A 24,925-nucleotide genomic window follows, 5' to 3' on the forward strand; every position below is an offset into this window, starting at 1 on the left:
TTTACCAATATTTTCCTTTATGGTTATATTCTATTGAATAAATCTATGCCAATCCCAAGGTCATGAATATATTTTCCATGCTGCTTTAAAAAGACGCCTACTATTGGGAGGTGGAGTACTTTGCAAAGCTGGTACAAGGGGCCATCAGCCCTTACAATTCTTTCGAATGCATTATTCTGAACTTCCAGCAGAGGGCGGTATTGTTATATAAAAGGAGATAGTAAAAACAGATCTGAGTGAGAGTTTTCGAGAGGGTTATTTTAAAAAGAGCTCTTTGTTCCTGATTGATTCTATAGAATGAGAAATATACAGTAACACAAAGTTCACTTCAAACATACAATTACATATATGAGGGTTAGAATCCTGACATTGGACTCATTAGACGCATTGATTAGACTTTTCCCTAAGCAGACCAGGGCAGAAAAGCCCTTTAGTGCTGGGAGTGGGTGTAGGAGCAGCAGAGGGATCTGAAATGGAGCCGGGCAGCCCAAATTTTACCTGCCTCACAAAGTTACTCACCAGGACATAAACAAACTGGAAACATGAGTATGTTGGGTCACAGATCTAGGTTTGGTAGGTTTAGTTTAGAAAAGTACAGAACTGTGGTTCATCCTCGGTCTCTCTAGAAAAAGAAGGCATGTTTTGATATCTATAATTCTTCTCCAAGTAAGTAAAGTTTGTCTTTTTAAACTTGAATTCTGGAATTACACATTTAAGCCACAGTGAGAGTATTAAAAATGGTTACAGCTCGTCTCCACTCATCTGTAAATTTTTTAACCTCTCTGTAAAACAAGAGGATAGGTGCAGATAATTCCTAGATCTTTTCTTGCTCTAAAATTTTAACATCCTTTTCCCTACTTGTAACACAGATGTTTTACTTTTGCAGAAAAGTGGGAGATCGATCCATCTGAGTTGGCTTTTGTAGAGGAGATTGGAAGTGGTCAGTTTGGGGTGGTGCATTTAGGCAAGTGGCGATCACACATCCAGGTAGCCATCAAGGCCATCAATGAAGGCTCCATGTCTGAAGAGGATTTCATCGAAGAGGCCAAAGTGATGACGTAAGTGTAAGGAACACCCAGATAAGTATCATACAATATACTGATGTCCTGGAAAGATCCTGGGTTTGGGGGTCCATTACACCTGGATTTGTATCACAACTCTGCCCAAGCTAGTGACATCAACTTCCCAAAAACATTTTTTGTTCCCTTAGGTTACCCTAGTGGCCTTTGCTCCCTGACACTACCTATATCAGACCATGGTTTTCCTATGTCTTCATCTCCTGTGATATTCATTTCCTATGTTTTCATGTCCAGATAAAATCTATATTCCTGGGTGTTGGATTAAATAGGCATAATAAGAAAAGAATGAAGGGGAGACGTGATTCAGGGGAATTTGAAGTCGTATTGGAATCCTTATCGAGAAAGAATTAGACATGTCTACCATCATGATGAGGGGATTCTTGAAATGTTCAAGCCTGATTGGGCATTTTGGGTCAGGATCTCTGATGATAATATTTTGAGGACAATGGAAGAGAGAGTTCCTAGCAGTTTATGGAGGCAGGCATGAGGCTAAGGGCTTATTTTTAAGTCAATTCAGATGGACTTAATATGTTTTTGGGTTTGAACATAGTCAATTTTTTCCTGATCTTTTGAAAGTGAGGCAGGAAAAGTTGCATTCTAATGTCCAGTTGCAAATACATTTATCTTTAAAAAATTAAATAGCTGACACACATTGTGCTTTATCTACCAAACATATACAGCTTGGTATATATTACCTTCTTTTTTGTAAGTGTGTAGTTTAAATGTCACCTCCTCCAGGAGGTCTTCCCCAACTACCCTGTTTAATTGGCACTCCTAACCCAATTGCTTTCTATGTATCACTTTGTATTAGTTCCATCAAAGCCCTTGTCACTACTCCAAAGCTTCATGTGTATTTGTTTTGTTCCTCTCCCACTAGAACATAATAATAGGGCCTTATTTTGTTCTCTTAAAACTTGGTGAGTGTCTAAAATGATGACTAGCATGTGGTTGGGGTTCAAAAAGTATTTGTGGGTTATTGAATGAGTTAATGAATCCTCACCACAATTCTATGAGATAGGTTCTATTAAGATCCCAATTTAATAGAGGAGAAAAAGGAAATGTTGAAAACTTACCTAATTTGCCTACAGTCCCACAAGAAAATATTGGTAGAGTTTCTAGTGGAAATCAGAACTGTGAACTGTCTGGGCACAAAGCCCATGGTCTTAGGTAATATGTCCATCCATAATCAACACATATTTTTTGGGCAGCTATTATATGCCAGATCTTATAGTAGTGGCTGTAACTGTTAACCAAAATTGTTGTCACTCTGTGTAGCGTTCCCAGTGCAGTAGAGGAGCAACTGTAAATCTCTCCTGTGCTCTTCATCACCGTATTTCAAGGGTGTCGCCTAAATTAGAGGCCTGTACTCATGGGGTTTCCAGAACATCTGCTAAAGGTTGTTTAGAAGAATGGAAAAAAATGGCAACAGTCTTTTCCTCTTAGACAACTTCAGCCCATAAAATCCTACTAAACTTTAAAATTGTATCTTTTATCTTAACTTTGGTGTATACTTTTTGTAGTATGTTCACGTACATGATCTCATTTAACGTTCATTGGAAGGAAGAAGGACAGGTTCTATTCTCCCCATTTCACATGTAAAAGATTGAAGCTTAGAAATCTTGAATGAGTTGCCCTTGGTCACGCAGTCAATAGGAGATAAAACAAAAACTTGCATTCAGCTCTTTTGACTAGGAGTATCACATTTTCTTTAAAGTATTACAACACTGCATTGCCTTTAAAGGATTCTTCATTGTAATTGTTGAATCATGAGTTTGTCCGTGGATGTAGCTTATTAGCAGCAGAGCATGTCTGAGCTATGTGAGGTAATTATATTTATAACTATAAAAATATACATATGTAAGTAATTTTAATTTATCTAAGAACCTTTTCACTTGCATCTCATTTCATTTTATTTCATTCATTATTTCTTTTTTTTTTTTTTTTTTTAATTAATGTTATGATAGATTACAACCTTGTGAGATTTCAGTTGTACATTTTTGTTAGTCATGTTGTGGGTACACCACTTCCCCCTCCGTACCCTCCCCCCACCCCCCCTTTTCCCTGGTAACCACCAATCAGATCTCCTTCTCAATATACTAATTTCCACCTATGAGTGGAGTCATATAGAGTTCGTCTTTCTCTGACTGACTTATTTCGCTTAACATAATACCCTCGAGGTCCATCCACATTGTTGTGAATGGGCCAATTTCGTCTTTTTTTATGGCTGAGTAGTATTCCATTGTGTATATATACCACATCTTCTTTATCCAATCATTAGTTTCTGGGCATGTAGGCTGGTTCCACGTCTTGGCTATTGTAAATAATGCTGCAATGAACATAGGGGTGCAACGGACTCTTGAGATATCTGATATCAGGTTCTTAGGATAGATACCCAGTAATGGGATGGCTGGGTCATAGGGTATTTCTATTTTTAACTTTTTGAGAAATCTCCATACTGTTTTCCATAGTGGCTGTACCAGTTTGCATTCCCACCAACAGTGTATGAGGGTTCCTCTTTCTCCACAACCTCTCCAACATTTGTCGTTCTTGGTTTTGGATATTTTTGCCAATCTAACGGGGGTAAGGTGATATCTTAGTGTAGTTTTGATTTGCATTTCCCTGATGATTAGCGATGATGAACATCTTTTCATGTGTCTATTGGCCATATTCATATCTTCTTTTGAGAAATGTCTGTTCATGTCCTCTGCCCATTTTTTGATCGGGTTGTTTGTTTTTTTGTTGTTAAGCAGTGTGAGTTCTTTGTATATTATGGAGATTAACCCTTTGTCGGATAAGTGGCTTGTAAATATTTTTTCCCAATTAGTGAGCTGTTTTTTTGTTTCAATCCTGTTTTCCCTTGCCTTGAAGAAGCTCTTTAGTCTGATGAAGTCCCATTTGTTTATTCTTTCTATTGTTTCCCTCAACTGAGGAGTTGCAGTGTCCGAAAAGATTCTTTTGAAACTGATGTCAAAGAGTGTACTGCCTATATTCTCTTCCAAAAGACTTATTGTCTCAGGCCTAATCTTTAGGTCTTTGATCCATTTTGAGTTTATTTTGGTGTGTGGTGAAAAAGAATGGTCAATTTTCAATCTTTTGCATGTGGCTGTCCAGTTTTCCCAGCACCATTTGTTGAAGAGACTTTCTTTTCTCCATTGTAGGCCCTCTGCTCCTTTGTCGAAGATTAGCTGTCCATAGATGTGTGGTTTTATCTCTGGGCTTTCAATTCTGTTCCATTGATCTGTGGACCTGTTTTTGTACCAGTACCATGCTGTTTTGATCACTGTAGCTTTGTAGTATGTTTTGAAATCGGGGATTGTGATTCCGCCGGCTTTGTTTTTCTTGCTCAGGATTGCTTTAGCAATTCGCGGTCTTTTGTTGCCCCATATGAATTTTAGGATTGTTTGTTCAATTTCTGTGAAAAATGTTCTTGGGATTCTGATTGGGATAGCATTGAATCTGTATATTGCTTTAGGTAGTATGGACATTTTAACTATGTTTATTCTACCAATCCATGTGCAAGGGATGTCTTTCCATCTCTTTATGTCATCGCCTATTTCTTTCAAGAAAGTCTTGTAGTTTTCATTGTATAGATCCTTCACTTCCTTGGTTAAGTTTATCCCAAGGTATTTTATTCTTTTCGTTGCGATTGTGAATGGGATAGAGTTCTTGAGTTCTTTTTCTGTTAGTTTATTGTTAGTGTATAGAAATGCTACTGATTTATGCACGTTAATTTTATACCCTGCTACTTTGCTGTAGTTGTTGATTATTTCTAATAGTTTTTCTGTGGATTCTTTGGGGTTTTCTATGTATAAGATCATGTCGTCTGCCAACAACGAGAGTTTTACTTCTTCGTTACCTATTTGGATTCCTTTTATTTCTTTTTCCTGCCGAATTGCTCTGGCCAGCACCTCCAGAACTATGTTGAATAGGAGTGGTGAAAGTGGGCACCCTTGTCTTGTTCCTGTCCTCAGAGGGATGGCTTTCAGCTTTTGTCCATTGAGTATGATGTTGGCTGTGGGTCTATCATATATGGCCTTTATTATGTTGAGGTACTTTCCATCTATACCCATTTTACTGAGGGTTTTTATCATAAATGGGTGTTGGATCTTGTCGAATGCTTTCTCTGCATCTATTGAGATGATCATGTGGTTTTTGGTTTTCATTTTGTTAATGTAGTGTATCACGTTGATTGACTTGCGGATGTTGAACCATCCCTGTGTCCCTGGTATAAATCCCACTTGATCATGGTGTATAATCTTTTTGATGTATTGCTGTAATCGGTTTGCCAAAATTTTGTTGAGGATTTTTGCATCTATGTTCATCAGTGATATCGGCCTGTAGTTCTCCTTCTTTGTGTTGTCCTTGTCAGGTTTGGGGATCAGAGTGATGTTGGCTTCATAGAATGTGTTAGGGAGTTCTCCATCTTTCTCAATTTTCTGGAACAGTTTGAGGAGAATAGGTATTAAGTCTTCTTTGAATGTTTGGTAGAATTCTCCAGAGAAGCCGTCTGGTCCTGGACTCTTATTTTTGGGGAGGTTTTTGATTACCGTTTCTATTTCCTTACTTGTGATTGGTCTATTCAGATTCTCCATTTCTTCCTGATTCAGTTTGGGGAGATTGTAGGAGTCTAGGAATTTGTCCATTTCTTCCAGGTTGTTCAATTTGTTGGCATATAGTTTTTCATAGTATTCTCTTATGATCTCTTGTATTTCATTGGTATCTGTTGTGATTTCTCCTCTGTCATTCCTGATTTTATTAATTTGCGATTTCTCTCTTCTTTTCTTGGTGAGTCTGGCTAGGGGTTTGTCAATTTTGTTAATTCTTTCGAAGAACCAACTCTTTGTTTCATTGATCCTTTCTATTGTCTTTTTTGTTTCAATATCGTTTATTTCTGCTCTTATTTTTATTATTTCCCTCCTTCTACTGACTCTGGGCCTTGTTTGTTCTTCTTTTTCTAGTTCTGTTAGGTGTCGTTTGAGGTTGCTTACGTGAGCTTTTTCTTGTTTAGTGAGGTGAGCCTGTATTGCGATGAATTTCCCTCTTAGGACTGCTTTTGCTGCATCCCAAATGATTTGGTATGTCGTGTTCTCATTTTCATTTGTCTCCAGATAATATTTGATTTCTTCTTTAATTTCTTCAATGATCCATTGTTTGTTGAGAAGCGTGTTGTTTAGTCTCCACATTTTTGCACCTTTCTCTGCTTTTTTCTTGTAGTTGATTTCTAGTTTAATAGCGTTATGATCAGAAAAGATGCTTGATATTATTTCAACTCTCTTGTATTTATTGATGTTTGCTTTGGTTCCCAAAATATGGTCAATCCTTGAGAATGTTCCATGTGCACTTGAGAAGAATGTGTAACCTGCTGTTTTTGGATGAAGTGTTCTATATATATCTATTAAGTCCATCTGGTCTAATTTTTCATTTAATTCTATTATTTCCTTGTTGATTTTCTGTCTGGATGTTCTGTCCATTGGTGTTAATGGTGTGTTGAGGTCCCCTACTATTATTGTATTGTTGTTGATGTCTTCTTTTAGTTCTATTAAGAGTTGCTTTACAAATTTTGGTGCTCCTGTGTTGGGTGCGTATATATTTATAAGTGTTATGTCTTCTTGGTGGAGAGTCCCTTTTATCATTATATACTGTCCCTCTTTGTCTTTCTTTATCTGTTTTGCTTTGAAATCTACCTTGTCTGATATTAGTATAGCGACACCTGCTTTCTTTTGTTCATTATTAGCTTGGAGTATTGTTCTCCATCCCTTCACTCTGAGTCTGTGTTTGTCTTTGGGGCTGAGGTGTGTTTCCTGGAGGCAGCATATTGTTGGATCTTGTTCTTTGATCCATCCTGCCACTCTGTGTCTTTTGATTGGGGAGTTCAATCCGTTTACATTTAGAGTGATTATTGAGACGTGGGGGCCTACCACTACCATATTGTGTCTTGTTTTCTGGTTTTCTTCAGTTTCCTTTGTTTCTCGTCCCATGGTTTAATCTGTTCTGATGTAGAGCTGCTACTCTCTGTTGTTGTCCTTCTACTTATCTCCTCTGCTCTTGGTTTTGTAGCCCCTTTCCTTTTTTGGATTTTTCAGGAATGAGGGTTTTCCTGAGGATTTCCTGAAGAGGAGGTTTTGTGGCAATGAACTCCCTTAATTTTTGTTTATCTGGGAAAGTTTTTATTTCTCCATCGTATTTGAAGGATATTTTCGCTGGGTAGAGAATTCTCGGCTGTAGGTTTTTGTCCTTCAGATTTTTGAATATATCATTCCACTCTCTTCTAGCCTGTAAAGTTTCTGCTGAGAAATCTGCTGATAGCCTGATGGGGGTTCCTTTGTAGGTTAGTTTCTTTTGCCTGGCTGTCCTTAATATTTTCTCCTTGTCGTTGACTTTTGCTAGCTTCACTACTATATGCCGTGGAGTTGGTCTTCTTGCATTGATAAAGTTTGGAGATCTATTGGCTTCTGTCACCTGAAGATCCATCTCCCTCACCAGATTTGGGAAGTTCTCAGCCATTATTTCTTTGAATAGGTTTTCTGCCCCTTTCTCCTTCTCTTCTCCCTCTGGTATACCTATAATCCTTACGTTGCATCTCCTAATTGTGTCTGATAATTCTCGGAGAGTTTCTTCATTTCTTTTAAGTCTTGCTTCTCTCTCCTCCTCTGCCTGCAACAATTCTATATTGCCATCTTCCAAATTGCTAATTCTTTCCTCCATATTATCGGCCCTACTGTTCAGAGCATCTAGATTTTTCTTAATCTCCTCTATTGTGTTCTTCATTTCCAGTATTTCTGTTTGGTTCTTCTTTATCGTATCAAACTCTTTTGTGACATAGCTCCTGAACTCGTTGAGTTGTCGGTCAGAATTCTCTCTTAACTCAGTGAGTATTTTAATGATGGCTGTTTTGAAGTCATCATCATTTAGGTTATATATCTCATTTTCTTTGGGATTGTTTTCTGTGTATTTGTTACTTTCTTTCTGTTCTGGAGATTTAATGTATTTTTTCATATTGCTTGATGATGTTGATTTGTGCCTCCGCATGGAGATAGAGTTTAGTTGCTCCTTTCACTTGTTTCAGCTGCTGCGGTGGGGGGAGCAGCTGTTTATACTTCACCAACCAGGAACCCTGTCCGTAGTTGCTAACTGGGCCTGGGCCCCTCTTCGTAGCCACAGTGGCCCTTTGGATTCCCTCCTCTGCCGTGGGGGCCGTCACGGGGGGCTTCAGGCTGCAGGTGCCTACTGTTGTTGCCCACCTAGATGCGCTCTCTCCTTGGGGTCTGCAACGGTGTTATGGGCTTTTCCAGCGGCCAGGGGTGGGATCACTTTTATTTGTCGCTCGGTTGCTGTCGGCACCCACCAAATCTCACTTGTCCTCTATGGGTCGCAGGAGAGCTATTGGCATCTTCTACAGTCTGTGGTTAGTACACCTAGCTATGCTGCTTTTGCCCTGGGGTCTTCCAGCCTTGTGGCTGGCGGCTGGGTGCCTTCTACTTGTGCTGTGCAGAGGCTTTCCCTAAGGCTTCTGTGAGCCTGTAGGGTTTCCCCCTAGGCTACTAAGCTGGGTCTCTGGAACTCTCTCCAGCCCCAGTCCTCTCCGAGATCTCCGGCAATCCCTAGCCTCACCGCGTGGGCAACGGCAGCTGGGGGTCGCCCCACCCTCTGGGCTTCTCTCCGGGCCTCTGCCGGGAGCTCTGAATGCTCAGCGTGGCCCCTCTGCTACCGGCAGACAGAGAGTTTTGTCTGCTGCCTGGCGGAGCTCCGGCGCTTCCCCTCCGGGTCGCCGGACCCGCCTTTGAAAGTTCCCCCGCCCCGGTCCTCTCCGAGATCTCCGGCAATCCCTAGTCCCACGGGGCGGGCAACGGCAGCTGGGGGACGCCCCGCCCTCTGGGCTTCTGTCCGAGCCTCTGCCGGGAGCCCTGAATGCTGGGCGTGGCCCCTCTGCTAATGGCAGACAGAGAGTTTTGTCTGCTGCCCGGGCGGAGCTCCGGCGCTTCTCCACCGGGTCGCCGGACCCGCCTTTGAAAGTTCCCCCACCCCGGTCCTCTCCGAGATCTCCGGCAATCCCTAGTCCCACGGGGCGGGCAACGGCAGCTGGGGGTCGCCCCGCCCTCTGGGCTTCTCTCCGGGCCTCTGCCGGGAGCCCTGAGTGCTCAGCGTGGCCCCTCTGCTACCGGCAGACAGAGAGTTTTGTCTGCTGCCTGGGGGAGCTCTGGCACTTCCCCTCCGGGTCGCCGATCCGGCCTTTGAAAGTTCCCCCGCCCCGGTCCTCTCCGAGATCTCCGGCAATCCCTAGTCCCACGGGGCGGGCAACGGCAGCTGGGGGTCGCCCCGCCCTCTGGGCTTCTCTCCGGGCCTCTGCCGGGAGCCCTGAGTGCTCAGCGTGGCCCCTCTGCTACCGGCAGACAGAGAGTTTTGTCTGCTGCCTGGCGGAGCTCCGGCGCTTCCCCACCGGGTCGCCGGACCCGCCTTTGAAAGTTCCCCCGCCCCGGTCCTCTCCGAGATCTCCGGCAATCCCTAGTCCCACGGGGCGGGCAACGGCAGCTGGGAGACCTCCGTGCCCTCCGTGTCTCTCTCTGGGACCCTCCGGGCGCCCCGAGCACCAGGCCGGGTCTCCCCGCCAATGGCGGGGAGAGACTCTCCCCGCGGGCTCAGGTGTGCAACTCCAAAGTTTCCCTCTGCGTTTAGGAGTAATTGCGGGGGGTTTAGGTAGGGTTCTGGTCACCTGTTTCCACCGTCGCTCCTCTGTTGTGTTCTCGCTCCTGCCCTAGATGTGTGTGGATCCTCTGGGGGCGTCCGTTGGAAGAAAGCCGCTTGCGGGTACTAGGCTGCCCGTCGGGGTCGGAGAGTTTTCACCTATTTCCACATCCTCCCGGAGGAAAGTCCGTCCGCCTTCCGATGTATAGTCGCGTGGGTGTCTCAGACGTCCTGAGATGCTGTCTGGATATCCTTTGTCAAGCGATAAGTGTCCAAATAATTGTAGACTCGAAGGGCGAGAGACAAAGAGGACTACTCACGGCGCCATCTTGGAATTCACCCATTCATTATTTCTACATCATGTCTTCATGCCAAAATATCTTAGATTTTGAAAGAAAAGCTTTAACATTATAAATTCATATTACACAAAAATGAATAAAGTAAAAATGGAAAATGCTCCTATCTCGCCTCCACCTCTCAAAGTGTCTTTCTCCAGGGGTAATTAATATTGATAATAAAAGTTTTTAGTTGGATTCCTAGGCCTTATTATTTAAATATGATTTCATTTAAATGATTTTTATTTAATATTCTAATAATAAATGAAGTATTATTGAGCTCTCCAAATATTAAATATGTTTAAAAATCAATGGCATCATTCAGTTTTCTTATATTCATTCATTCATTTGTTCAACACTTATCTATTGCTATGTGCCAAGCAGTGTTCTAAGTACTGGAAATACGATGATAAGTAAGACAGGTAAGGTTCCTATTCTTAAAGGGCTTGTGTTACGGATATTTTCTAGTGGAAGGATGGGAAGGGAAACAGACAGCAAACTAATAAATACATGAACAATATAATTTCAAAGAGAGGTGAGGGCTAAGACTACAAAACAGAATGAAGTGATAGAGACACAAGGATGGGTTGGAGCCTCAATTAGATTGGATGGTCAAGGGAGATTTGACGTGTTCTGAGCAGAAAAATGATCTGGTTTATATTTTAAATAGGCCATGCTGGCCACTAAGTGGAGAATGATTTTTGGGAATCAAAAGTGGGGGTGGCCAGATAGGTTGGAAACTATTGCAATGGTTTGGGTAGAAGATGATGGTGGGGGGAGGAGCGTGGAGAGAGAGAGAAGAGAATAGTTTCAGCATCCGTTTTTGAGACAGTGTCATCAGGACTTGCTGATACAGTAGATGTGGCAGTTCATGGGAGAAAACTAGGGAAACACAGGTGCAAAACCAGGGTTTTGGCGTGCACTATTAGGCAGAGGGTGGCACCATTTACTGAGCTGGAGGAAGACTGGTGGAGGAGCAGGTTTGGAGGAAAAATCAAGAATTCTGCTTTGGGCATGTTGAATTTGAGAAGCCTCTTAGATAGCCAAGTGTGACCAAGAGGTCAGGTAATTATATGAATCTGGAGTTCAGGAAAGAGGTCAGTATGGTCACCAGAGATGACATTTAAAACCCCAAGACTCAATGGGATCACTTAGGGAAAGAGAATAATTAGAAGAGGAGGAGAGGAGAAGCCTGCTGAGTGTGACAATATTTAAATAACAAATTTAAATAAATATGACATTTACCCTATGATGAGTCATATACACTTTTCTAGACTGAGAAAAAATTGTATGAATAGGTAGTAAAGTTACAGCAAACAAGAAGATACGTTTTCTGTTTGCATCTTTCTATCCCCCTGGGAAATATTTGTCTTGTTTGTTAGAGTGAACCACTTACATAAAGGTTTATTTATTTGTTTTTGTCTTATTTCTGATAGATTTTTGCCAGTGATCTTGCTAAGCAAATGCAGTGTAATGTTCCAATTCTCAAATGCTTACATGTGGGTATCGACTTGGTGGATTTCTCATGGCAAATTAATATTTCATTTCAGGAGTTGCTTTCCTGCCATTATTCTACTTACATCTAAACCACACCCCTTAACTGAAAGTATGCTTTATGAATTAGAAAGGCAAATTAGACAAAAAAAATATATATAATATATAGCTAAAAATTAAAATCGTGTATAGATTCTCTGAAGGCCTCTCTTCCCCACTAAGTGGAGTGTTTTTGAAAGCTAATTGTGTGGTAATGTGTCAATTAACCCCTCATACACATTGTTTTAAGGTAAATAATTTCCCTGAGTCATTGATTTTATTTTATCGTTATGAATGAAAAGAGGTAACATTACAAGATACTTTCGACTAACAAAGAATTGGCTTGTTAAACATCTTCTAAAATCACAAACATTAATTTGAATTTTTTTCCATATTCAAATTATCTAGCTGGCATAAAAGGCCTTTAGGGAGTGAATGGTATATTCCGGAAGAAACAATAAAACATGATAAATTAGATGACTAAGAAGTTCTGTGTGTGTTTTAATAGGCAACATTCAAGGAACTGTGTGTGTGTGTGTGTGTGTAGTAAATACAGAGATTTCATTTTGGTAAATGTTTTTCAGCCTCCAACTGTATCCAAAAATTCCCTTTTAAATGCCTTTATTCTTTAGAATTTAATTTTCTTATTTATATGCATCAATCACTCTTTCTTTGCTCCTGTCTGTACAGAATTTTTTGTCTGAGGGGCTGCAGTTAGAAAGGTTGAAATTCAAGGAACAGAAACTCTGTAAGACCTGGGCAAGGAGTAGCAGTAATGAGGAAGCAAAAGGCTTCCAAATGGGAAGCAGAAAAAAATAGCTCATGGGACATGTATCTACAACGACTTAGGAAGTACTGCCTAAACTCTTGACCCCATTTTCTCAGCACGTAAAGTGGAAAGGAAACTTCTCTACTTTCTCTGTGGTTGGGTTAATTTTTATCATATCTGGATGATAAAAATTACATAGAGATGGTAAATATCACCAGTTGGGTCCAAATGCTTTAAAATGAAGAAATGATACTGCTTACCGTTGTATGTTTTTCTTCACCAGGAAATTATCTCATTCAAGGCTAGTTCAGCTTTATGGCGTATGTACACAGCAGAAGCCTCTTTACATTGTGACAGAATTTATGGAAAATGGCTGCCTGCTTAACTACCTCAGAGAGAGAAAAGGCAAGCTTAGGAAGGAAATGCTACTGAGTGTGTGCCAGGATATATGTGAAGGAATGGAGTATCTGGAGAGAAACTGCTTTATTCACAGGGATTTAGTAAGTATGGTGCAAATTCCTGTTATTTTATGTATTATACTTACTTTCAGAAAGAATGAAAATTTAGAACTTTCCATACTTTGAATAATGCATCCTTTGGCTTAATTTTTAAACATTTTCCTATTCATGAAATTCGTTGTGAAATATAACTTTATTTTTAATTGCCCATTGACGCTGTAGCCAAGTAGGTGTTACTCTAAATATGCCTTGAACTAGTTAACCATCACACTAATCAACTAACTAGAACTAATTTTCTTTCCCTCTCTTCTTTCCTCTTCTTTCCTTCCTTCCACCCAATAATCAAATATGTATTGAGTACCTCATACATGTATTAAGTGCCCAGTGTATGTATTGAGTGCCTGGTATATGCCAACCATTCTGCCAGGCTCTGGAGATACAATAGTGAAGAACAAGCTCCCCTTGTTCTCTCCCAAGGGTGAAACTGCCCCCTGTGAAGGTGGTTTGGTTCTAACAGTATCACAGCAGCATTACTGCCGTATTGAGAAGGATCAGAAACCCTAAATCATTCTGTTCTGTAACGCTCACAACAGTCTTACCAAAAAAAAAAAAAAAAAAAAAGATTGAAGCTTGTCTTGCCCCAAATGCTAATCGCTCTGCTTTCTTGCCTCGCTACCTCCCCTTGAAAAACATTTTCTATTCACTCCACATTTATTTCTGATATTCATACTATTCCTTCTATGTCCTTCCATGTCTTATGTCTAAGTCCAAAAATTAACTCCAGTGAGATTTGAGAATTCTATTAGAAGTCCCTGATACTGACTGTCACCTAGAGATAATCCTGTACTTCCATCACCCATAACCAGGGTGACTATATTATTCAAGATTCAGGCTGGAATATTTTGGGGAGAGAAAGGAGGATAATTATATTGACCCCTGGTAATTACACACACCATTGCTTGTCCTACACATGACTTAGAGTTCTCATGGCATTTGTTATTTACTACTTCCTGTAATAGTTAATCGTTTACATTGTTTACATAACTATTAGATGCTAAACTCCTTGATATCAAGGCCCAGACTTCTGAGCTGCAGCACAGTGTGATGAGAACACAGGTTACAGAGCAATGGTTCTCAAACTTAGCTGTACATTAGAATCACCTGGGAGCTTTTAAAATATCACAATACCCAGACCGTACTCCAGACCGATTAAATCAGAATCTCTGGGAGTGGAATCTAGCCACCAGTATTTTTTTAAATCTCCCTGGGTGAGCCCAGTGTGCAGTAAAGGATTGAGAACCACTTTAGAGCTAGATAGCCTGGGTTGAAATCTCGACTCTGTTTCTTACTAACTGTGTGACTTTGGGCAAGCTAGTTAACTAGTAAAGTGGTATTAATTATTGCACCCCCCTCATATGGACTTGTCGGGAGGATTGCATGAATTAATATGTGTAAGCACATAAAACGGTGCCTGGCACGTAGAAGAGCTCAGCAATGCTAACTATTGTTATTACATAGCTAGACCATTGTTTGGCATCCCTCATGCACATTCTCCAGTGTCTAGCACACAGGAGCTATGAGTAAATTTTTGAATGGATGGATATGGCATCTGTTCCACCTAGCTCACTTTCCTGCGCTCTGCAGGTTTGTCTTTTTTAATAAGGATTAGAATTAAAAACTCAACAGGGTGACGGTTTGGGTCATTCTATTTGCTCCAGGTGGCTTCTTGAAGAACCTCCTATCCTTGGTTTCTTCCTTGATCACTTTCTTTAGTGTTCTGTTTTATGCACCTACATGCTACTTAAAATATATCAGCTAACAATGAGTCTTTTCCTTGTCAAGAGCTTGCCTTGTGGTTCGGCTTTGGGATCATTGCTGGTGCTTGTCAACATCTTCCAAACTGGTTCCTTTGGTTTACTGCTTCAAGCTTCTTACTTTTGTTTCTGGACTAACTGAACCATAAATTAGCTGAAAAGAGAAAAATTGATCAAACCATTGACCTACGTGAGGTTAAGTACCCAAATCAATGATTCTCTTGACTAAGCTGACTGGAAATGGATTGTTTTGGCATCAAATCGATTGTCCCTGCATTGTATAGTACCATATTTAGTTCACTGTGGTAATTTTAAGAAATGTGAAATTGTCATTGTAAATAATTATATTCAATGAAATGTATAGTTTTTAAAGTTTTTAAATATAATTTCTTAATTTTTATTAGCAATTATAAATCCCAAAGATATGTAATGACTATCCCTTTTCCATGCATAGTGGGCTTTTCACTTTTTATTTATGATGATAAATTTTAAAATACACATTATTTTTCTATGTCAAGATTCATAGTTTATCTTCTCTTAGATTGAGTTAATCCTCATATTTATCAAGGATATTTCTTGAGAAAGATTAAAAATTTTGAAAAGGAAAAAACGTTAAAATTTCTTTATATTTTTAAATTTCTTTGAAGAATCATGAAAATCCATCATGTGAGGGCAGACACGTTGAATCGTGGATAGCATTGACAGGCATCACCATAAAAATAGCCTGGCCGCCTACACGGAGAAGTAGTGCGGGAGCCCTAGCACACTAAGGAAAAGGAGAGTAGAAACTCTTGAAAGAAAATCCTGTGTTCAAACTTGGGCTCTTCTCTTCTTTCTATAGGCAGCAAGGAATTGTTTGGTCAGTTCTACAAGTGTAGTAAAAATTTCGGACTTTGGAATGACAAGGTACATGATTTTTTTGTTGTTGTTTACTCCTAAGAGGGAATCTTACATTTGTCTACTGACAAACTGAAATGTTAAGCGCGTTGCTCTCTTCTTTCCTCTGGGGGAGGTGTTAATGTGGTTACATGGCCTGCTCACCCACTTTGAACTTTAGGACATGCGCCAGTTCCAGCAGTGTGGTAAATGGGTACTGGGGGCTCTTCCTCTGGTCTTCTCTCAGGCCATTATTAAGAAAACCGTGGCATATTTTAAAATTAAAAAGAATTTCTCAGTCTATTCATCATATGTGGAAGGTTAAGAAAAAAGCTTTTCTGATATATGTGTATTTCTGAAAGAGAAAAGTATAACTTTGTTTGCTTAGTTCTGACTTTTCTATGTCATCGTCATGCATTTCCATTATCAAGTGTAGTGGTTGACTTTAAGTCCACAACTCAAGAGTGTGGAAAATCTAAACTTATTTTCTAGAACTCGATGCAGTTTCTGTTTTGAGCCCCTTTTCCTTCAGGTTGATAGAAATCTAATCCCAGTGAATGTGGGGTTTCTCCCTGACTCTCTTCAGGGTCAAAATCTAAGTTCCGTGTGTATCATGGGGCCATGGTACTGGTAGGGAGATGGCCTGTCTGGTCCTTGTTGGTATCCATTGAAACTGGCTTCTTTGCAACCACCCTTTTCCTGTTTTGTCCTTGGTTGGCCATCCACACAGGTGGCCGCTGACTTATCTTAAATTTCTGCCTGCAAGATTCCTTCATATCGGACACTCTCCATGATTAGAAAACTCCGTGGAGCTATCTGAGGCCCTGTTTACCTAGGCACATCCACAGGCTATTTGTTCTCTGGAATCTTTCTGCCTGGGCAGCCCTTGTAGGGTGCAGGGTACAGGACCCTACCTCAGCTACCCACTGATTTCTAATATGCCTTCCTTTTCCCTTCAATTTTCCTCCAATCCCAACTCACGGGATCTTCCAGAGGGATGGACAGTGGTGGTGGTGGGGAGATCTCAGTCTTATTCATGATCTGTTCTCCCAAATATTTTGTTAATAACTCAGTCCTTCTCTGGAAAGCTTTTTGAAACTCAAAAGCTATGAAAAATGGCTAAAAGAGGAAAAGGAAAAGCCTTTTGTTTTCTATTACTCCTTCTTTCCCCTAGTAGAATGACCTCTGGCTCAATAAAGGGCTTAAAGATGGGGTAAGGTAAGGCATGTGAAAAAAAAAAGTGGGAGTGTGGGGAAGCATTAATCAGTAATTAAAAAATACTCTACTGCATCCTTAAGGGGCTACATAGCACAAGTTGGCTATCATCTCTATTCTCCAGATTCCCACAGTTGGATGTTCCTGCATACAATTCTCAAAAAAGAGAGCGGGTTTAATTTTTTAAATTATTTTTTAAAGGAGATGGTGGTTATTATTGACTTCTTTCCATATAGGACCATTCTAATGCATTGGAGATTTTTCACATCAAAATGTATTATGTTCAAATACTTTCATTTCCCCTCTCTCTCTGCCCCACGGAAAAATATATGCATAAAGAAAAAAAATAAGGAATCCAACTTTGAATTTACTCTTTTCCATTATATATTTCTCTTTTATTTCCTTTTTATAACTTTTGTTGTTAGAACATTCAGCGTGTTTCTTTGCAGAATTCAAAATTTATCATAATTAATGTAATCGGTAGAGTATGTTTTCGACTGAAGAATTGCTATGGTTTTCTGAGACCCAGATAAAATAAACACAATTGAAGGTTGGTTTAGGGAAGAAACACTATAATGGATACTTTCCCACTTTAATAACAAGAAGAGAAGGTGTACAGAACCTTTCTGGCCCAAAATAATTTGTTCGATCTTGGAGTTAACTAAAGGAATTTGAAGTAAACAAAACTTGGAGGTAATGAACACAATGTGCTTTGAATCTGATGACTGTAGGTATGTTTTGGATGATGAATATATCTGTTCTTCTGGAGCCAAGTTCCCAGTCAAGTGGTCCCCTCCTGAAGTTTTCCATTTCAACAAGTACAGCAGCAAATCTGATGTCTGGTCATTCGGTGAGTGAATTTGATGGAGCTTGATTTAATGAAACAGGCCATTCTCTTTTAACTTTGAATTCTTAATATGATGTAGCATTTTAAAAAAGTCTTCTTATAACTGTGCTTCTGTCTTAGGTATTCTAAACACATCCAGGCTGTCTTTGGTAACTGATGTCAAACACCTTCTTACAGAACTGTGCCTTTGGATCTTTTCCTTTCTCATTGAGCACTTGCTATAAAACCATAACAAAGAGCCTACTGATCTAGAAAACAAACTCGGCCAACTTTTCCACGCCACAGAGATTTCCAAGGAAAACTGATTACATGACAATCTTGAATTTTGAGTGTAATTAATAAACTTCATTGTCTAACTACTAGCACCACCTCATTCACTTCATTACCTTCAAATTTTGTGGAATTTAGACATAGGCATCCTTGGCATCCATCAATTGGCATTTATATTGGGTAATGTTCTTCTTGGAGACAGAGACACTATAGACCCATGTCCACTGGGGTTTTTTCTTTGAGTTGATTTTCAAAAAGTGGCAATAAATGTGTCATAATCTATTTTCTTTCACCCAGACCTTCCTGGAAGGCTTTTTGGGTTTGGAGAGACAGCTGTGCCCCCTCAGAAGGGTGTGAATTTTATTGTCCACGTAAAGTTAAACTTGTATCATTGACCTCATTAGCTCTCCACTGACATGTGGTAGTCTAGGCAAGCGACATCTTAAGCTCTACCGGAGAGCTGTTGAGTTATGAGACCAGTGGATGGCAACACAAGAACCTCATCAAGTGGTTGCAGAACAATGAGAACTCCTTGAGCTTGGCTTGACCACTTGTCTTGCTTCCCCACTAGACAGTGAGCTTCTTGAGCACATGAACTGGTCTCATTCTTAAGGATCCTTTGGCTCTAGCATAGGCCCAGCCTCTAATCAATACCTAATACATATTTGTAGAATAAGTGAATAATTAAAGGAACTCAAATTGGGAGCCTTGAAAGAGTTTCAGTCATCAATCAATCAATCAATCAATGATTATTGAACACCTACTTCTGTAGAGAGCCCCTGCTAGATATTCTGGGGCTCTACTCGGCAGTCTAATCTTTCAGTGGGAGGAAGGGAACACATGCCATCTACTGGCTGGTAAACTCTTGGCCTTGGCAAGCAGCAGAGGCTCACACAATTCTGCCGTTTTCCTTTTTTTAAAAAATTTTCTTGAGGTCACATTGGTTTATAACATTATATGAATTTCGGGTGTAATCGTTATAATTCTACTTCTGTATAGACTGCATTGTGTTCACCACCAAAAGTTTAGTTGCCATCTGTCACCATACACATGTGCCCCTTTACTCCTTTCGCCCTCCTCTGTCCCCTTCTTCTCTGGTAACCTCCACTTTGCTCTCTATATCTATGTTTGTTTATCTTGCACATATGAATGAAGTCATATAGTAATTGTCTTTCTTCATCTGACCTCTTTCACTTAGTGTAATACTCTCAAGGTCCATTTGTGTTGTCACAAATGGCAAGGTCTCATCTTTTTTACGGCTGAGTAGTATTCCATTATATATACACTGCGTCTTCTTTATCCATTCTTCTGGTGACGGGCACTTGAGTTGGCTATTGTAAATAATGCTGCAATGAACGTAGGGGTGCATATATCTTTTTGAATTAGTGTTCTTTGGATAAATACCCAGAAGTGAAATAGCTGGATCATATGGTATTTCTATTTTTAATTTATTGAGGAATCTCCATACTATTTTTCACAGTGGCTGCACCAGTTTTCATTCCTACCATCAGTGTGTGATAGTTCCCTTTTCTCCACATCCTCTCCAATACTGGTTATTTCATGTTTTTTTAATAATAGCCATTCTGATGGATGTGAGGCGATATCTCATTGTGGTTTTGATTTGCATTTCCCTAACAATTAGTGATGTTGAACATCTTTTCATGTGCCTGTTGGCCATCTGTATATTTTCTTTGGAAAAATGTCTGTTCATATCCTCTGCCCATTTATTGATTGGGTTGTTTGTTTTTTTGTTGTTGAATTGTATGAGTTGTTTATATATTTTGGATATTAACCCCTTATTGGATATATGAATTGCAAATATTTTCTCCCAGTTGGTAGGTTGTCTTTTAATTTTGTTGATGGTTTCCTTTGCCCTGCAGAAGATTTTAAGTTTGATGTAGTCCCATTTGTTTATGTTTTCTTTTGTTTCTCTTGCTTAAGGAGATAGGATATTCAAAAAGATTCTGCAAGAACTGATGTCAAAGAGCATACTGTCTATGTTTTATAGACATAGGAGTTTTATGGTTTCCAGTCTTACATTTAAATCTGTAATCCACTTTGAGTTAATTTTTGTGTATGGTGTAAGATAATGGTCTACTTTCATTCTTTTGCATGTGGCTGTCCAGTTTTCCCAACACTATTTCTCCGTTGTGTGTTTTTATCTCCTTTGTCGAAAATTAGCTGTCCATATATGTGTGGGTTTATTTCTGGGCTCTCAATGCTGTTCCATTGATCTCTGTGTCTGATTTTCCTGCCAGTACCATGCTGTTTTGATTACTATAGCTTTGTAGTTATTTTGAAGTCAGAGATTGTGATGCCTCGAGCTTTGTTTTTTTCCTCAGGATTGCTTTGCCTCTGTCATTCTCTATTGAATGGCAGAAGGGTTTGTTGATTTCAGGGTGTGGGGACATGAGCATACATAGAAATGAAAATGCTGCCAGCACTTTATTCCAGTAGGGCGACAGTCAAGACCAATGGAAAAAGAAAGGCATTGTTTCCCTCGAAAGTTTTTCAGCTTACAGGCCTGCTCAGAAACTAAGCTGCACATGGTCTGCTTCTTAGATGGAACTGCTGTGATTCTGGATGGTTATAACTCAAAAGCTGGAAGAGGAAAATAATGCCTTGTATTTTAAAATAGTTCTTTCAGTTCCAAGTAACTATTTCTCTCTAACCTTTTGTTTTCATGCATTTTATTTGCAGGAGTCTTAATGTGGGAAGTTTTTACAGAAGGAAAAATGCCTTTTGAAAATAAGTCAAATTTGCAAGTTGTGGAAGCCATTTCTAATGGCTTCAGACTATACCGCCCTCGCCTGGCACCAATGTCCGTATACGAAGTCATGTACAGCTGCTGGCATGAGGTGAGTGTCCCTTACTTTCCTGTGAAGGTTTGTAGTCCCAGCATCTGAGAACAGACCCGATTATCACAAATCTTACCCCAGGACTCCATCACGGCAGGAAAACGTGTCTGTTTTTTGGTAATGATCCCTGAGAGCGAGCAGAAGTACCATTTCTGTCTGAAACTCCCATGACAAAGTCATTAATCCATTTTGTTTCTAACAATGGCCTTTCATCTGAGGAATTCAGTGCATTTTCCAAGTCTTATCTCTCTGGTTCTTGTAGAAACTCTTGATGTTGTGAAAGCCTCAGCGATCAGATGGTTTACTCCTTTTAAGAACTGGTAGGAGGAAACTAAGGGTAGAGTTAGGTTTATTAAGCTTCCACACTGAAAGAGAAGGGTGCTGTTTTTGTTTATTTCACTCTAATTTGTCTTGCTTTTCCAAGTCTAAAAGTAATGGGTTTCATCTTTATTGTGGCACTCAAGACTCCTGATAGAGAGATGAAACCAGAATAGCAATGAAGGCAGAAAGTGTGCCAGGAAATTCTACTTGGGAAATTATCTCTTGGGAGCCCCGTTTCTCTTTTTCTAGAAATGCCAGGCTTAAAAACCAAGCCAGAGGGGTTCACCTTCCACCTCTGTCTTTTTTGGGCCCTGACTCAGCACAGCCCTCCCCTTCGTAGCAGACTCCCCTGTGATTTTTTTTTGAGGAAGATTAGCTCTGAGCTAACATCTGTGCCCATCTTCCTCTATTTTATATGTGGGACGCCTGCCACAGCATTGCGTGATAAGTGGTGCATGGATCCAAATCGGTGAACCCTGGGCCGCCCAAGTGGAGTGCACAAACTTAACTGCTCCGCCCCTGGCCGGCTCTGCAGCTGCCCCTGTGATTTTGACGGCTCCTCTCTCTTTCCAGCTGACAGTTTTAGCCCAGAAAAGCCACAGCTGGGGGAGCAGTTTCCTCCTGGCTGAAAATGAAATCACTTGATTCTCATCCCACAAATACTGGAAAATTCAATATTTTAAGAGCGATATGGTTGTTCATATTCCAGACAAATATTAATTTTATAAATATCCCCAATGTATGAAAATATTTTACATATGGTTAACTAATCGGCAAGGAATCTTGAGACATAAAAAAAGGTTAAATAAGCGGTCAGTGGCAAATAGATGTCTTAAGAGCATCTTTGCAATAATTACACAAATAGCTCAGGAATACATATTGTATATGAAGCACGTGCATATAATATAATACCTATTGAGATTTTGTATATCTGTGAAGAGGAGACAGAGAAAGGAGTAAATAGTATGCTGACAAGAGGACCAAATATATGACGTCAGTCTCAAACTGCAGTGGGAACGTGGATTAAAACGTTTTGGTATGTTAATTTATTTGTTTGCAAAAGTTGATGTTTCCTACAACTTTTTAATGTAATCTAAAAGCCCCAAGTGCTTAGGCATCTCTAGATTCAATGTGATATTAGCATTGACACGCACGTTTCACAGGCCCTGCTACCTGCGGAACCCTAGCCCCTGCAGAAAGCTCCACAACTGATCCTCGGGGTCTCAGGAAGGACTCTCACGAGTGCTCACAAATTCTTCTGTTCTGTCCTTTTTATTGATGTCCTTTGTTGATAAGCCACTAAGTGTGGTGTCTCCCCACTAACCCTGCTGCCAGTGATCTTTATGAGACTATGGCTCCCATGAGGAGTTCTATTTCCCATGGACTTCAAAGATGCCAACAGGGTCATCTCTTCTTCCTCATGGAGCCAAAGCCAAACCACATCCCACAGTGAAATAGGAAAAATGCTCCAGTCCTTGGCTGCGTGGCCAGATTTTTTGTTGACTGAGCCTTAGGACAGAGCAGCCTGTGCTCCAGGACCTGCAAAGTCCCTCATGAAAACATGCATTTTGCTTTCTGGCTGAAATCCTTCTTCCCACAGGGGATCAGGTAGAGTAAATAACTGGACTGAGCCCGGGAGTCTGATACTCTCGATGCTCCATCTCTCCCAGCTCTTCCTTTTCCCGTACATATCAAGTCATCCAAGTCAATCACTAGGGCAGTGAGGTCCAATAGAACTTTCTGTGAGAATGGAAATGTGCTTTGTCTGTGCCGTCAAATTGGGTAGCCACACCTGGTCATTGAAGACCTGAAAAGTGGGTGGTGTGACAGAGAACTGAATTTAAACATTTATTTAATTTTAACTAATTTAAATTTAAATAGCCACATATGGCTGTCTGCAGCTCTAGCCATTTTAACTTCGCAGGGCTCTCTTCTCTTACATTTTCACACTCGTGCCTTGCCCAGCTGCCAATCACGCCCTGTGCGTCAGCCAAGATAGCTTTCTCTTCTGTTTGTGGAGAACCAGCCTAGATCCAGTCCCTGCCAGCAGGTCCCAGAGCTGGTGTCTGAGTGAGTCTTAAGCTGGGCTGACCACCTGTTTCCCTTTTCCAGAAACCCAAAGGCCGCCCTACGTTCACTGAGCTGCTGCAGGTTCTCACAGAGATTGCAGAAACCTGGTGACCTGAATGGAATGGCACCCCAGAGGATCATCTTGCAAAACTGTCACAAAAGGAAATCCTGTGTAGGGTCACCGATAGTGACTATCTTCCTTTAGAGTTGCTGACGCTTGGAAACAGCGCAAAGATCACAGGCTTTTCAAACTTTTTAAAATTTAAGAATATTCTGACAGTTTTTCTACCTGTATATTTGAGAGGAACTTCTGAACTCTGATTTTTCTGTGATATTCTTCATGTCCCATATGTGAAGAAGGAAAAAATGCTCTGTAGCAGTCTTCATAGTGGCTCTCTTCACGAGAATAGCCCTGAGAGCCCCTGAGGGTATGCGACAACCTGACCCTTTCCAGGGCTGAGGACATTTCTTTCCTGAAGGGGAGTGACATTCTGAGTGACATTTCCTGAAGGGGAGTGTTCCATGCACAGAAGATGAAAAGGAATTCTGCCAACTCATGGAATAAAGGAGACTCCTCTGTAGAATTTCATGCCTTTGAGCTGTACAGATCTTTACAGAAAATGCACCTTAACAAACGACATGAATGTGAGCATTCTGGAACTGTCTTTTACAGTCTTCCCCATGTTATTTAAGAAATTGTTTTTGTACATATCTCATTAGTTTGCAGACAGTTTCTTGTATTCCAGTTTTAAACACTGTTTTAGGACATAATCAAAGTTCTTCTTTGAATAGGTCCTGGTGACATTTCTATTTCTAGTGATATCCATTGTCAGGGACAATTCAGAACCTGAGTCTCAATTCTGAGATTTCACACTTTGTACACGTGAAATTGGACAATTTAAGAAACCTTATTTTGTCATAAAAAGTACCTCCTGTTTATTTCTAGAGGATGAGTTGGTCTTTCCACAAGAACAAGAGGAAGCAAAAACAAGATGTCCAAATGTTACATAAAGCTCTGTTATTTCCGTAGTCCAGGGTTTTGAATTCAAGGTGAAATAACTAGTAATCATAATTAAATCTTAATTTCTCATGCACTGTTTGTAGGAATGATTGGAAATTGATCTTTATCATTCTGAGTGCTTCAGAAGTACCACAGGAGGAAGGGTGCTGCAGAAAGCACCAGCGTCATCGCCATGGAGTTTAACAACAAATGGGAGCCTACTGTTTGTATATTGTCCCACTCTGCATCATGGTCCTGGGGGAACATGTTTTATGATTCTCATTAAATTCTAAGTTGCTGGCCATCAGTGGTTGTAACTTTTAAATCATATTTCCCCACTCCAAGAATGATATCTTTGGATATCAATGGTATTCAATAAATGTGCATTAAAATAATGAGCATCAGGCACAAGAGTTATCAACCTTGCTGATTCAAGTGGTGGTCTCAGAAATGTTTGTATGAGATACTGTGCTGTGTCTGAGACTATGACACCCCTTTTCCTCATGACTCCTGCTATGGGGAGGTGAGACAGGAGATCCTATGACTGAGACCTTAGTTCAAGTAAAATGTGTGAAAATCTAGCTCAAGAGGGCATGAGACTATTTAACAGCAAAAGCAAAGGGAGGGAAGGTAATGTTATTACATAGGAAATAAAATAATACCAATATATGCAGTAAGGTGTCCTTCTCAGGTTTTACTAGGCTTGGAAGTCCCTACTCTCCCCCAAAAAGAAAAAAGCAAAACCCAAACACTGAAAAGCTAGGACTGACTATAGAGCATTTCCCATGTCTAGAGATG

The 24,925-nt window shown here is 40.3% G+C and overlaps 1 protein-coding gene across 3 annotated transcripts in view; it reads left to right on the plus strand.

Moving 5' to 3' along the window:
• The window catches only part of TXK (TXK tyrosine kinase), a 66,732-nt gene extending 42,197 nt beyond the window's left edge, over positions 1–24,535 (plus strand). For all 3 annotated transcript variants that reach the window (XM_070615015.1, XM_070615016.1, XM_070615018.1), the window contains 6 exons: positions 887–1,058; positions 12,682–12,898; positions 15,512–15,576; positions 17,493–17,611; positions 20,579–20,736; positions 23,170–24,535. In XM_070615015.1, coding sequence (XP_070471116.1) covers positions 887–1,058; positions 12,682–12,898; positions 15,512–15,576; positions 17,493–17,611; positions 20,579–20,736; positions 23,170–23,238 — 800 coding nt within the window. In that variant the 3' untranslated portion in view covers positions 23,239–24,535. The remainder of the gene's footprint in view (positions 1–886; positions 1,059–12,681; positions 12,899–15,511; positions 15,577–17,492; positions 17,612–20,578; positions 20,737–23,169) is intronic.
• The last annotated feature ends 390 nt before the right edge of the window (positions 24,536–24,925 follow it).

This window comes from Equus przewalskii, chromosome 3, assembly GCF_037783145.1.
Source record: "Equus przewalskii isolate Varuska chromosome 3, EquPr2, whole genome shotgun sequence".
Taxonomy (NCBI): domain Eukaryota; kingdom Metazoa; phylum Chordata; class Mammalia; order Perissodactyla; family Equidae; genus Equus; species Equus przewalskii.